This window comes from Barbatula barbatula (genome assembly GCF_947034865.1).
Source record: "Barbatula barbatula genome assembly, chromosome: 20".
NCBI classification, from domain to species: Eukaryota; Metazoa; Chordata; class Actinopteri; order Cypriniformes; family Nemacheilidae; genus Barbatula; species Barbatula barbatula.
In genome coordinates, this window is record NC_136783.1 from 761,222 (window position 1) to 776,156 (window position 14,935).

General features: G+C 45.0%; 1 protein-coding gene across 3 annotated transcripts in view; it reads left to right on the plus strand.

The window, feature by feature from the left end:
* The window catches only part of tegt (testis enhanced gene transcript (BAX inhibitor 1)), an 11,350-nt gene extending 1,837 nt beyond the window's left edge, over positions 1 to 9,513 (plus strand). The window contains exons 2-9 of one of the 3 annotated variants that reach the window (XM_079483187.1): positions 161 to 340; positions 1,431 to 1,548; positions 1,631 to 1,679; positions 1,861 to 1,958; positions 2,221 to 2,300; positions 2,441 to 2,541; positions 8,817 to 8,892; positions 8,975 to 9,513. In XM_079483187.1, coding sequence (XP_079339313.1) covers positions 287 to 340; positions 1,431 to 1,548; positions 1,631 to 1,679; positions 1,861 to 1,958; positions 2,221 to 2,300; positions 2,441 to 2,541; positions 8,817 to 8,892; positions 8,975 to 8,998 — 600 coding nt within the window. In that variant the 5' untranslated portion in view covers positions 161 to 286 and the 3' untranslated portion in view covers positions 8,999 to 9,513. Of the gene's footprint in view, positions 1 to 63; positions 341 to 1,430; positions 1,549 to 1,630; positions 1,680 to 1,860; positions 1,959 to 2,220; positions 2,301 to 2,440; positions 2,542 to 8,816; positions 8,893 to 8,974 lie in introns of all 3 variants that reach the window. The other 2 variants (XM_079483188.1, XM_079483189.1) reach the window with 2 other exon arrangements.
* Positions 9,514 to 14,935: the final 5,422 nt, after the last annotated feature.

A 14,935-nucleotide genomic window follows, 5' to 3' on the forward strand; every position in this document is an offset into this window, starting at 1 on the left:
ACATCTCTCATCGGAGGAGCGTAGAACAAGGAGAGTTTCAGGAAAAGTGAGAAAGAAAATCAGTACACAGCCAGAATTAATAACGGGAGAGACAACAGAACAAACAGACAGTTTGTGAAACCAGGCATTCATTTAGTAAAAGAAAAAACAGCTGGGCCAGATGTGCTTCCTTGTGCTCTTTCTGAAAACATTTAACATGTCATGCTAATATCTCTGTGTTTGTGTGGTTAGTTCTCGCTCGACCCAGCAGCACCTGAAGAATGTTTACTCCAGTCTGGCTGTTTGTATGCTGGTGGCCGCAGCAGGCTCGTACATCTATTTCATCACAAGACTTTTTCAGGTGAGAATGTGTATGATGTAAGGACAATAGGGCATTATTGGATGGGCCTAAAAGGTGAGTATAGTCCGCAATTATATTAACGTAATTTTGGTCATCATGAGGGTCTGCGGTCATCCGCACACCCCGTCCGCGTGCAGCCCATTTTTTGAGATCGTGCGGGCGGACACGTGCAACAAAACAATGATGAATCAGCCGAATCCACTCAGTGACGTACTGCGCATGTTTTTAACTCGTCTATCTGTGCTTATCTGTGATTGAGTATGTTCAAGAAGCTTGCGGATGTGTTTGTGTGTGGAAAGTCAAGTACAGTGCATCCGGAAAGTTTTCCCAGCGCTTCACTTTTTCCACATTTTGTCATGTTACAGCCTTATTCCAAAATGGATTAAATTCATTATTTTCATCAAAATTCTGCAAACAATACTCCATAATGACAACGTGAAAGAAGTTTGTTTGAAGTCTTTGCAAATGTATTAAAAATAAAAAAGGAAAAAAAAGCACATGTACAGAAGTGCTCACAGCCTTCACAGTATAAAAACAGTCTTTATACTGATAACCAGTTCAAACAGTTGCCATTAAAACAGGTAACAGAGGAGCCTCTTAAAGAAGAAGTTACAGGTCTTCACCAAATACTTCTTTTCCACCATAATTTGCAAAGAAATTCTTTAAAAATCAGAAAATGTGATTTTCTCATAGTTGATGTGTACCTATGATAAAAAATGACAGGCCTTTTTACTTTTTAAGTGGGAGAACTTGCACAATTGGTGGCTGACTAAATACTTTTTTGCCCCACTGTATTACTGATGTATAGTTAAAAAAAAAAGTAGGTTAAGTCAAAATCCTATGGCCCTAATTTATCAATCTGTATATAAGATGAATGTCTTATATCTGTTGTGATGAAGTTGATAACCGATGTTTTATACTTGTGCTAGAACTGTTTGACCTGTGCTACAACATCTCTGTAGCACTATTGCTATGTGCAGAAAAAGCCCTGCCACATCTGTATATGAAAAGCGTGGTATTAGTGCAAACCTTTCAAAAGATCTGCGTCTGTGACACGTACCGCTGTCTGTGTTCATGTTTTGTCTTCTAGGGAGGCCTGATAATGCTGGGGTCACTGGCCCTGATGGGTTGGCTCGCCATGATCCCTCACAGCCCTCAGACTGAGAAGAAGAGGTTGGCCATCTTGGCTGCCTTTGCTTTCTTAACAGGTGAAATGTTTGTACCATCTCTCTAAATCTGAGGAACTTGACTGATATTCCTTTCGTGATCTGTCATGCTTTCTTTGAACAGGTCTGGGACTCGGCCCACTCATGGACTTTGTCATTGCCATCAACCCCAGGTAATTTGCCCTCATCTCAGGGTAAACTTGAGTTTTTTGGGGTAAAGTCTCAACCTGAAGCATTTCAACTGGGATGCATGTAGTTACGTTTAGCCATTAACTTATTCCATTAAAGTAATGTGTGTTTCAAATGATATTAAATGCAGTATATGTGACATGAGTGCTCTGTTTGTATTTACAGTATTATTGTAACTGCATTTCTGGGCACCTCTGTCATCTTTACCTGTTTCACATTGAGTGCCCTATATGCCCAGCGCAGGAGTTATCTCTTCCTTGGTGGTAAATATCTGAATAGCTCCTTTTAATCTTTCAAAAATTCATAAATATATATATATACACACATATACAACCCCCAATTAGAAAGTTGCCCCACTGTGTAAATACAAATGAAATGCAATGATTCGCAACACACTTCCAGCCTTATGTTGCCACCCAATTTCCCAATGTTATTGAGACGATGTTCTGGCTGTGGACAAAATGGTTGGATTCTGGTTGCATATATGAACATTTCATGTTGATTGATTTGTTTTGTGTTTTTAAGGCACACTGATGTCAGGCCTGACTGTTCTTCTGCTGGTGTCGCTCTTCAACATGTTCTTCAGCTCAGCTCTTCTCTTTAAGGTATAAGATCTTCGAGCCCCTGCTAGCCTGCACTCACACTGTACTTTATGAACCAGACCAGACCTCTTTAGTCAACTCTTATAACCCTGGTACATGACTGTGTGAAGCAGATGTTTCATGAGTAGTTTGTTTTGTCGTAGGCTCATGTGTATCTGGGTCTGGCTGTTATGTGTGGCTTTGTGCTGTTCGATACTCAGCTGATTATTGAGAAGGCAGAGATGGGAGACAAAGATTACATCTGGTAAGAGTCTCATTTTGCTCAGAATGACTTTCGTGTTGGAGTCACTCATGTTCTATGTCTTTAAAAACCCAAAAGCGTTTCTCAAAAGGAAAATCATATGTTTTAAATCATACCTGCAATCTAGTTGCTTTTCGGCGAAATGTAGGTCATTTACTTAAATCGCATACATCCGAAGAGTTTTTTTCTGTGTGGGGGGGTCTACTCTTGAGCGTCTTAAACGTCTTTGTTCCAGCAACTATTCGTCTGGCCAACCAGAATCAAGATAACCGCTAACAGTGTCGTCTTTTTGGTTCCCCGTCGTTAACAGGTCTGCTTTAATGTTTGCAGTGTTGAACCTTGCCATAAATTAATCTTTAAATTTGTACATCTGCTTAAGGCCCGATTCATATTTCACGTCTAAAGCCGGAGAGAAAACACGAGCTGCACTGCGTTCTCCTTTTTTCCCCCAAAGCGCCTGGACTTTGCGATCTCCTGGCATCTGTCGTTTCTAAGCAACCGTGGGACGATAGCCTTTCAGACGAGGAGGTATAAACAAAGGATTTATAGATTACAGTGGATACGGAAAGTATTCAGACTAGAGGTCTTCACGGGTCCACTTAGATCCGAAAACCCGAGGTCCGGCCTGAGACCCGAGCGGGTTCGGGTCTAAAAGATTCACGGGAGCTTCGGACACGGTCGGGTATATTATTAGTGTCTTCGGGTCTCGGGTAATCCATCCATCCATCCATTTTCTACCGCTTATCCGGGGCCGGGTCGCGGGGGCAGCAGTCTAAGCAGAGATGCCCAGACATCCCTCACCCTAGACACTTCCTCCAGCTCTTCCGAGGCGTTCCCAGGCCAGCCGGGAGACATTGTCCCACCAGCGTGTCCTAGGTCTTCCCCGGGGTCTCCTCCCGGTCGGACGGGCCCGGAGCACCTTCCGGGGAAGGCGTCCAGTAGGCATCCGTAACAGATGCCCAAGCCACCTCAGCTGACCCCTCTCGATGTGGAGGAGCAGCGGCTCTACTCCGAGCTCCTCCCTGGTGACCGAGCTTCTCACCCTATCTCTAAGGGATCGCCCAGCCACTCTGCGGAGGAAGCTCATTTCAGCCGCCTGTATCCGGGATCTTGTCCTTTCGGTCATGACCCAAAGCTCATGACCATAGGTGAGAGTAGGAATGTAGATTGACCGGTAAATTGAGAGCTTCGCCTTGCGGCTCAGCTCTTTCTTCACCACGACGGACCGGTACATCGACCGCATTACTGCAGAAGCTGCACCGATCCGTCTGTCAATCTCCTGTTCCATTCTTCCCTCACTCGTGAACAAGACCCCGAGATACTTAAACTCCTCCACTTGAGGAAGGAACTCTCCACCAACCTGAAGTGGGCAAGCCACCCTTTTCCGACTGAGGACCATGGCCTCGGATTTGGAGGTACTGATTTTCATTCCAGCCGCTTCACACTCTGCTGTAAACCGTCCCAGTGCATGCTGAAGGTCCTGGTTTGAAGGGGCCAACACGACAACATCATCCGCAAATAGCAGAGATGAGATCGTGTCGTCCCCAAACCTGACACCCTCCGGCCCCTGGCTGCGCCTAGAAATTCTGTCCATAAAAATTACGAACAGAACAGGTGACAAAGGGCAGCCCTGCCGGAGTCCGACATGCACTGGGAACCAGTCCGACTTACTGCCGGCAATGCGAACCAAGCTCCTGCTTCGGCCGTACAGGGACCTGACAGCCCTTAGCAAAGGACCACAGACCCCATACTCCCGAAGCACCCTCCACAAGATGCCACGAGGGACACAGTCGAATGCCTTCTCCAAATCCACAAAACACATGTGGATTGGTTGAGCAAACTCCCATGAACCCTCCAGCACCCTGTAGAGGGTGTAGAGCTGGTCCAGCGTTCCACGGCCTGGACGAAAACCACACTGTTCCTCCTGAATCCGAGGTTCTACTATCGGCCGTATTCTCCTCTCCAGTACCCTGGCATAGACTTTCCCGGGAAGGCTGAGAAGTGTGATCCCCCTGTAATTGGAACACACCCTCAGGTCCCCCTTCTTAAAAAGAGGGACCACCACCCCGGTCTGCCATCCCAGAGGCACTGTCCCCGACCGCCACGCGATGCTGCAGAGGCGTGTCAGCCAAGACAGCCCCAAAACATCCAGAGACTTGAGGTACTCAGGGCGAATCTCATCCACCCCCGGTGCCCTGCCACTGAGGAGTTTCTTGACTACCTCAGTGACTTCGGCTTGGGTGATGGACGAGTCCACCTCTGAGCCCTCAGCTTCTGCTTCCTCAATGGAGGACGTGACGGTGGGATTGAGGAGATCCTCGAAGTACTCTTTCCACCGTCCGACGACATCCCCAGTTGAGGTCAACAGCCTCCCACCTCCACTGTAAACAGCATTGGTAGGGCACTGTTTCCCTCTCCTGAGGCGCCGGACGGTTTGCCAGAATCTCTTCGAGGCCAGTCGATAGTCCTTCTCCATGGCCTCACCAAACTCCTCCCAGGCCCGAGTTTTTGCCTCCACAACCACCCGGGCAGCAGTCCGCTTGGCCTGACGGTACCTGTCAGCTGCCTCAGGAGTCCCACAAGCCAACCAGGCCCGATAAGACTCCTTCTTCAGCTTGACGGTTTCCCTTACTTCCGGTGTCCACCACCGGGTTCGGGGATTCCCGCCTCGACAGGCACCGGAGACTTTACGGCCACAGCTCCGATTGGCCGCTTCGACAATGGAGGCGGAGAACATGGTCCACTCGGACTCAATGTCTCCAGCCTCCCTAGGGATCTGGTTGAAGCTCTGCCGGAGGTGGGAGTTAAAGATCTCTCTGACAGGAGACTCGGCCAGGCGTTCCCAGCAGACCCTTACAGTACGTTTGGGTCTGCCGAGTCTGTCCAGCTTCCTCTCCTGCCATCGGATCCAACTCACCACCAGGTGGTGATCAGTTGACAGCTCCGCCCCTCTCTTAACCCGAGTGTCCAAAACATATGGTCGCAGGTCAGATGAAACGACCACAAAGTCGATCATCGACCTGCGGCCTAGGGTGTCCTGGTGCCACGTGCACTGATGGACACCCTTATGCTTGAACATGGTGTTCATTATAGACAAACTGTGACTAGCACAGAAGTCCAATAACTGAACACCGCTCGGGTTCAGATCAGGGGGGCCGTTCCTCCCAATCACGCCCCTCCAGGTGTCACTGTCGTTGCCGACATGGGCGTTGAAGTCCCCCAGTAGGACAACGTAGAGTCCCCAGTCGGAGTACTTTCCAGCACCCCTCCCAGAGACTCCAAGAAGGTCGGGTACTCTGCACTGCCGTTCGGCCCGTAAGCACAAACAACACATGGCGGGAGAGCTGGGGGGCTATAAGCAGACCCACACCAGCCCGCCGCCTCTCCCCATGGGCAACTCCAGAGTGATGAAGTGTCCATCCTCTCTCGAGGAGTGTGGTTCCAGAGCCCAAGCCATGCGTAGAGGTGATCCCGACTATCTCTAGTCGGAACCTCTCAACCTCACGCACCATCTCAGGCTCCTTCCCCGCCAGCGAGATGACGTTCCACGTCCCTAGAGCTAGCTTCCGTGTCCAGGGATCGGGCTGTCGAGGCACTCTCCTCCGACTGCCGCCCGATCCACTACGCACCGACCCCCTATGGTCCCTCCCGCACGTGGTGAGCCCACGGGAAGGCGGCCCCACGTCGCTCCTTCGGGCTGAGCCCGGCCGGACCCCGTGGGGAAAGGCCCGGCCACCAGGCGCTCGCTTACGAGCACCGACCCCGGGCCTGGCTCCAGGGTGGTGCCCCGGTTGCGCCATACCGGGCGACGTCACGGTCCTTGTAATCTTCAACATCATAAGGGGTTTTTGAACCACTCTTAGTCTGACCCGTCGCCTAGGACCTGTTTGCCTTGGGAGACCCTACCAGGGGCATATAGCCCCCGACAACATAGCTCCTAGGGTCACTCGGGTACTCAAACCCCTCCACCACGTTAAGGTGGCGGTTCAAGGAAGGGGGTTGGAAGAGAGTCGGGTAATATAAAGTAAAAAATAGTTTTGCTTAATTGACCCGAGGAAGACCCGAACTATCCTGTACAATAACAGCGCGTCGCTTGTGTGTGTGCGTGTAGTTACCAACTCTCCTCCAACCCTCAGCCGAACGGTTGAAAGCCACGCAAATCTTCTGAAAGTCGCGGCGATCTGAAATCACCTTAGAATTGAAATCCCGAAGTTTCCAACGCTGCAGGGGTTTGCACTCGATGTAGTTATCATCGTATTCAGGAAAAAAATACTTCCACCAGGCGACCAGAAGTAGATATTAAAAGACGCGCACATTTCAGTACTACGCGGTTTGGGACACATTGTTGAGACAGAATGTTCGTGCGAGTGGTTGCCATGTCGTCACTTATTTAGATTTGATTCGGCTAAAACTGGCACAACCCATTTAGCCTCAGTTTGCGCAATTTGCCAGAGCAAAACAAGAGGATCAACGTGTTCATTGCCATATCAATTTCATTAATACACGTCGGTTTACATTCAGGTCTAGTCGGGTTTAACAAATATATACGATGGGTCGGACTCGGGTCTAACGTTATCGGGTCGGGGCTTTAAAATAAAAACGTTATCGGGTCCCCCTTAAATGTTTCACTCTTTGTTATATTGCAGCCATTTGCTAAAATCAATTAGCTCTTTTTTTGTCTCATTAATGTACACACAGCACCCCATATTGACATTTTTTGAGATTTATTAAAAAAGAAAAACTAATGGTCCTAAGTATTCAGACCCTTCGCTCAGTATTTAGTAGAAGCATCCTTTTGATCTAATACAGCCATTAGTCTTTTTGGGAAAGATGCAACAAGTTTGTCACACCTGGATTTTGGGATCCTCTGCCATTCCTCCTTGCAGATCCTCTCCAGTTCTATCAGGTTGGATGGGAACGTTGGTGGACAGCCATTTTCAGGTCTCTCCAGAGATGCTCAATTGGGTTTAAGTCAGGGCTCTGGCTGGGCCATTCAAGAACAGTCACAGAGTTGTTTTGAAACCACTCTTTCGTTATTTTAGATGTGTGCTTAGGGTCATTGTCTTGTTGTCTAGAGAAGGTTTTCATCCAGGATATCCCTGTACTTGGCCTCATTCATCTTTCCCTCGATTGCAACCAGTCGTCCTGCCCCTGCAGCTGAAAAACACCCCCACAGCATGATGCTGCCACCACCATGCTTCACTGTTGGGACTGTTTTGGACAGGTGATGAGCAGTGCCTGGTTCTCCTACCGCTTAGAATTAAGGCCAAAAAGTTCTATCTTTGTCTCATCAGACCACAACCTCATGATTCTCATTTGCTCTGACATGCACTGTGAGCTGTAAGGTCTTATATAGACAGATGTGTGGCTTTCCTAATCAAGTCCAATCAGTATAATCAAACACAGCTGGACTCAAATGAAGGTGTAGAACCATCTCAAGGATGATCAGAAGAAATGGACAGCACCGGAGTTAAATATACGAGTGTCACAGCAAAGGGCCGGAATACTTAGGACCATGTGATATTTCAGTTTTTTCTTTTTTAATAAATCTGCAAAGAAGTCAACAATTCTGTGTTTTTCTGTCAATATGGGGTGCTGTGTGTACATTAATGAGAAAAAAAAGAACTGAAATGATTTTAGCAAATGGCTGCAGTGTAACAAAGAGTGAAAAATGTAAGGGGGTCTGAATAGTTTCTGTACCCACTGTATATGCACTGAAAACGCCTTGCAATAACTCTGCTACAAGATTTAGTTATGCTGTGATCCTCTGTGTCACCATCTTCATTGAGCTTGTCTATATTGGCTGGTTATTTCTTGTCACATGACCTGTAGTGCACTTGCGGCTTTCTGAAAAGTTGACATTTTTTCATGTTGATGCGGCGCCGACGCGCCTGAAAAGAAGATCTACATTTAATATAATGAATATGCACACGGAAGACGCAAAATGTGAATCAGGCCTAAGAATGTTAAAGAAAATGGGGGATCTCTCCCAGCACCCTTCCTATATTAATATACGTTTAAAAAACAAAGCACATGCTTAAAGGCTTTTGTTAAAAATAGTCCAAATTGTGGTAGAATTCGAGGTGCATTTCTGCAGACCATGACTTTTATTTGGCAAGGTCGAATTACAACCGGTTAATTCATGATATTTTCATCAGAGCATGGGATGTGTAATATGTAACATAGACTGAATGCAGCAGTGACTACAGCTTTCTGCCCCTCAGTGGGCGTGATTCGCCTCATTTCACTGTAATTTCACTCATTTGTATTATATCAAGGCATTGTGTGGATCTCTTCATGGACTTTGTGGCCATCTTCAGAAAACTTCTTATAATCCTTGCCATGAATGAAAAGGTATGTGGAGCACTCCGTCATGTCCCTGCATTGAATGAATGACTCACGTTTTTATATTTCAATAATTCTTATTTTTTTTCAGGACAAGAAGAAGGAAAAGAAGTAACGATACACATCTATGAGCATAATACATACTGTCACATCAGCAGCTTTGTTGTGATATTTTTGTGTTTCTTGATAACATTTAATGTGATTTGTTATGGTCTTAATTTGACTTAGAAACAATAACTGGTCTTTGAATATGTGGAGTGTAAGTTTGAGTGTAGATTTTGAAATAATTACATGAGTTTGAATTTCTTTACTGGCTTCGTGTATCTCCCTATTTGAGGCACAATTTAGAGTGGAAGAACCAATCCCAGTTGTACTAATAAAAGTGATTCACTTAATAATATACAGTAAAAATCTGATAGTGGTTACTGTACATTCAATTAAAGCATTCATTGTCATAAATACTTTTTTAGGTGTACTTAATAATTCAGCTTTTTTTTTTAGAGATCTTCCTTTGTTGCCAATGTCATATTTGAGGTGCCAGTTTTTAGGTTGAATTGCTCCTGAAATCACACATTTATTCATCAATGCGGTGCTTCATGATTGAGTGAATAAACTATGCCACAGATTACATTTTGTTTACTAGATTACTTATTTGAATTTGGTCTTTGATATGTTATAATCCTGTAAAATAATATTTTGCATGCAATGTCTTAATTATAATATTATTTCAATCCAGCAATTAATGAGTTTAGCAGCACCAGCTGGAAACTCTGTTATAACCCCAGATAACAGTCCTGAGAACTTTTGATCAATTCTTTTACTAGCTAAAATACTTTAAAGAGGTAGATGCTGCACAATTGCAGTCTCATTTACAGAAACAAAAATCTTCATGAACTACAGCTGTGGAAAAAATAAGCGACCATTCCAAATGTTCCTTTCAAATAAGCATTTCAAGATGTGTAGACTACTTTCACATGGTCTTCAGCGTTCTCCTCGATGCGGCTCTGGTGACAGTGTTCAGCGTATCTCCATGCTGAGATCATGTTCGATTATTTATATTCTATATTTTCCCCAAGTTTTAATGTGGGATTTTATTACAGATCTTGAATAAGCAGAAGTTCACCTCCTTCTTATATTTTACAAAAATATAATCATCTGCTGAATAATAATAAAGTTCGTTCATTTACAATGCAAAGTATTTAAAAAAAGATTATTTTAAAATAGCAATTTTATACAGTTATACATACAAAGGGCATTATCAGTAGCAAAGGATAATGGATGTGATGAAAGTGGGATCACAACTCATGAGATGTCCCTCTGATAATGGCAAGGAAAGGTAAGTATGTATTTCTAGAATCATTAGTCCTCCAAACACAGAAGATGCCCAGTGAAACCTCAGAACTTCTTTTCCTAAACTCATATTATTGATTGCTGTCATGTATAAGGTGTGGGAAATGTCCTATTGGGCAATTCAACTGTACTGAAATAGTGGGATTTTAACACCTAGTCCTATTAAGCGAAGGTGTGCAGATAGAACAGATTTAATTGTAAATAAAAACATTTACTGCGCAAAATATTGTGGAATTTATCCTTATAGGTTACGACTACTCTTTTCTATAGTTATTGACAGAAAATGCATTTACATTGGTAGCATTACATTTGTCAATAAAAAAACGACACAACGTAGTCTTTTAATAAAAACGTGTTGTGTATGTTCGTCAGGTCTGTGCTCTATTTCTATTTCCTATTTGAAGGCTTTAGTGGTTTAATCTAAACTGCTATGATTCCCTGTTAATCTCCTGTGATAAGCGTTTGGTGGTCTCCAACGGAGAGAAGAGAAACAGTGAAATGCTTTCGTTCACCAGCCATTGCTTTCTCAGATCTTTTGAAGATGATGTACCTAGTGATGCTAAGAATATTTATTCTTATGTCGTTGATAATGTATGTGCATAAAATCTTATTTTTAACCATTTGGGTTTCACAGGGAACAACGCCCCATTGAAAATATACATAACCAGAGCGATTTCAAGTAGGAAGTACGTCACAAGGCTGCGTGCAAGTAGTACATTGTGGTCATTCCAGTCAAGTGCCAGTGAATATGAACTTGTTCCCTTTCTGTCGATCTCTCAACGTTGTGTCGAACCGACAGATAGGGCAAATCCCATCTGTCGGTTCGACACAACGTCTCGTTCCCTCCATCAGGGAACAGAGATTACATACGTAACCGAGACGTTTTCTTTACAGCATTTGAGGTCTGAGAAAATACAGAGCATCTTTTGGGAGATATATTGTTATTAGTTTAGAGAATAAAACCAAAACGATAATTTTACCCAAACAGTACATTTTAAAATAAGGAAAAAACGCTCCCTGAAATGGTCTCTAAATTTTACCCACGGCTGGATTCAGTCTGGATTCCAAACCCTTTCACCATACAGCGGGAGTGCACCTCCAATGGGGAAGCAGAGGTACTACAGTGGGGTTGCTTGTGACTGACAGAAAGAGAATTGTCTATACTTCTGCCAGTCTCTCGACATTGTGTCGAGACTGACAAAATGGGGTTTGACTTGAGAACCTATCACCTCCAATTATACTTTTGACAAGGCCAATATACTTGGCGAATGGCACGGCACGCCAGTCCCCGCCCCGTACATATGGGTATAAAAGGGAAGATGCCCACTCATTCACCTTTTTCTTCTTCGGAACCTGCAAGGCTTATGCTGAGCGATCTTCAATTTCTCCAACTGGGTCTACGATGAAGAGCGGGCGTTTACGATTTCCCCTGGGTGTTTCAGTAGCTGTCAGAGGAGTCTTCAAAGAGCATATTTCTAAAAGAGCGCTTTTTACAATTTTCATTGTTACAAAGCAGCTGTACAAGAAAACATTGACTATAAGTAAAACATAAAAGGTTATGGAAGTCAAAACACAGGTCAAATATCAGACACACTATAAATTCCTATATGCAGAGTTAATTAAATAAGACTATAAAATTCTAGCAGCCCCCCCGACCAGGCAAACAGTGCAAAACAGTATGCAAACGGTGGCGAGGAACCCAAAACTCCATTGGAGGAGAAAAAAAACCTAAGAGGGAAACCAGGCCTAACCAGGGGATTCCAGTTCCCCTCTGCACAAGCTCGACAGTGCTTACACAACAAGGCAAAATAAAAAAATAATTTGATTTAAGATTATCATGAATCATTTTGTAGAGTCGCCATGTCCTTTGTCCAGCTCTATCATCACAGCATTTGTCAGGTCTGGGCATGGATTGCGTCCTGCCTGCTCTGGTAACCTTGGAATTTTGTGTTTTATATTTAACTTCCAGTAGTTGTCGCTTGGTTAAAATTTTAGGGCAGTCAGGATTTATTTTTTAGTTCTTTTTTGCAACAATTTGAACACAGCCATCACTTTACACTCATTTGGATAAGTCTAGCCTACTGTATATACAGTACCATCATAAATAAATGATTTTAATTCAGTCAGTTGCAGACATTTTTTTTATTCTCATTATTGTATACAATCAGAGACTGGACCAATGGACTATAACTTTAGTTTTTTGCTGCCTGACTTGTCTGGTGGACAAGTGTATTTAGTAGGGGTTTGATAAAGGTACAGTGGGTTATTTAACAGTCCAGTACCATTTTAACAAAGAAACTGAATAGTGTAGAAATAAAACACACACATAAATGTTAGGTCATTGTGAACTTAAGCTGGTCTGTTACAGAATTCAAGTACTGATGAAAGGAGTTTAAGATCCCAAAAATTAAAACCTTGAACCAGTACAAAAATATCATCAATGTAGTGTTTTAATAAAAGTATTTGTTTACATTTCTGGTATAACTGCCTCATATGCATGTTCACATAGACATTGTTAAAAAACTGATCATAAAACAGTCAGTTCTGGTGCTTGATTCTGATTAGTTGAGGCGAGTTCTAAGCCATTATAAAATACCCCCATTTATAACAACTGTCCGCATTATATAAGCTTAAATATCACTTGCTACGTATATGGAATAACCGTTTTATAAAAGCAATAAGCCCCGCGAAGCAGTGGGTTACAAGTGACTTTAATATCAGCTCAGGGGGTTTAACGACTCTAGCTAAAATACGTCAAGAGCATCATAAGGTAAGAAGTGTGTTTTACAGTTTTTAACATTGACTTAATTGTGAGTTTTAAGTGATCTCATTTAACTCTCTCTGTGAGTGTCCTTCGGGGTGTTTAATGTTGGGATGTTGTTTAATATACCCATCTGAGGCACTGCCTACAACATCAAGCTCAGCTCAGCTGCAGGAATTTTTATCAAGGGGTTGCTGTGTGTAAATGTTTATTCAAGTTGCTTTGTCAATCATGTGATTTGTGCCACACAACTTCTACAAATCGTTACAGAATATGTGAACTCCGTAGGGCACATGACAGCTTTTTTCTTACCAATTTCTCTTCAACTCGGCACGACACGGCAGAATTGTAACCCGTTCTCTGCCCAGATTTCCAGGCCTGGAAAAAGCAGCTTATGCAGCTCTGACCGTCCGACTGTTTGTGCTGTACTTTATTTTATTTATTATCTATTCTAAACTATATTTTATTTTTATTTTTATTCTTAACTGGTTAATTTTTATTTTTCTTATTTCTTCTAAACTCCATCCATCCATTTTCTACCGCTTATCCGGGGCCGGGTCGCGGGGGCAGCAGTCTAAGCAGAGATGCCCAGACATCCCTCACCCTAGACACTTCCTCCAGCTCTTCCGGGGGGACACCGAGGCGTTCCCAGGCCAGCCGGGAGACATAGTCCCACCAGCGTGTCCTAGGTCTTCCCCGGGGTCTCCTCCCGGTCGGACGGGCCCAGAGCACCTTCCTGGGAAGGCGTCCAGTAGGCATCCGTAACAGATGCCCAAGCCACCTCAGCTGACCCCTCTCGATGTGGAGGAGCAGCGGCTCTACTCCGAGCTCCTCCCGGGTGACCGAGCTTCTCACCCTATCTCTAAGGGATCGCCCAGCCACCCTGCGGAGGAAGCTCATTTCAGCCGCCTGTATCCGGGATCTTGTCCTTTCGGTCATGACCCAAAGCTCATGACCATAGGTGAGAGTAGGAACGTAGATTGACCGGTAAATTGAGAGCTTCACCTTGCGGCTCAGCTCTTTCTTCACCACGACGGACCGGTACATCGACCGCATTACTGCAGAAGCTGCACCGATCCGTCTGTCAATCTCCTGTTCCATCCTTCCCTCACTCGTGAACAAGACCCCAAGATACTTAAACTCCTCCACTTGAGGAAGGAACTCTCCACCAACCTGAAGTGGGCAAGCCACCCTTTTCCGACTGAGGACCATGGCCTAGGATTTTGAGGTACTGATTTTCATTCCAGCCGCTTCACACTCTGCTGTAAACCGTCCCAGTGCATGCTGAAGGTCCTGGTTTGAAGGGGCCAACACGACAACATCATCCGCAAATAGCAGAGACGAGATCGTGTGGTCCCCAAACCTGACACCCTCCGGCCCCTGGCTGCACCTAGAAATTCTGTCCATAAAAGTTACGAACAGAACCGGTGACAAAGGGCAGCCCTGCCGGAGTCCGACATGCACTGGGAACAAGTCCGACTTACTGCCGGCAATGCGAACCAAGCTCCTGCTTCGGCCGTACAGGGACCTGACAGCCCTTAGTAAAGGACCACAGACCCCATACTCCCGAAGCACCCTCCACAGGATGCCACAAGGGACACAGTCGAATGCCTTCTCCAAATCCACAAAACACATGTGGATTGGTTGAGCAAACTCCCATGAACCCTCCAGCACCCTGTAGAGGGTGTAGAGCTGGTCCAGCGTTCCACGGCCTGGACGAAAACCACACTGTTCCTCCTGAATCCGAGGTTCTACTATCGGCCGTATTCTCCTCTCCAGTACCCTGGCATAGACTTTCCCGGGAAGGCTGAGAAGTGTGATCCCCCTGTAGTTGGAACACACCCTCCGGTCCCCCTTCTTAAAAAGAGGGACCACCACCCCGGTCTGCCATCCCAGAGGCACTGTCCCCGACCGCCACGCGATGCTGCAGAGGCGTGTCAG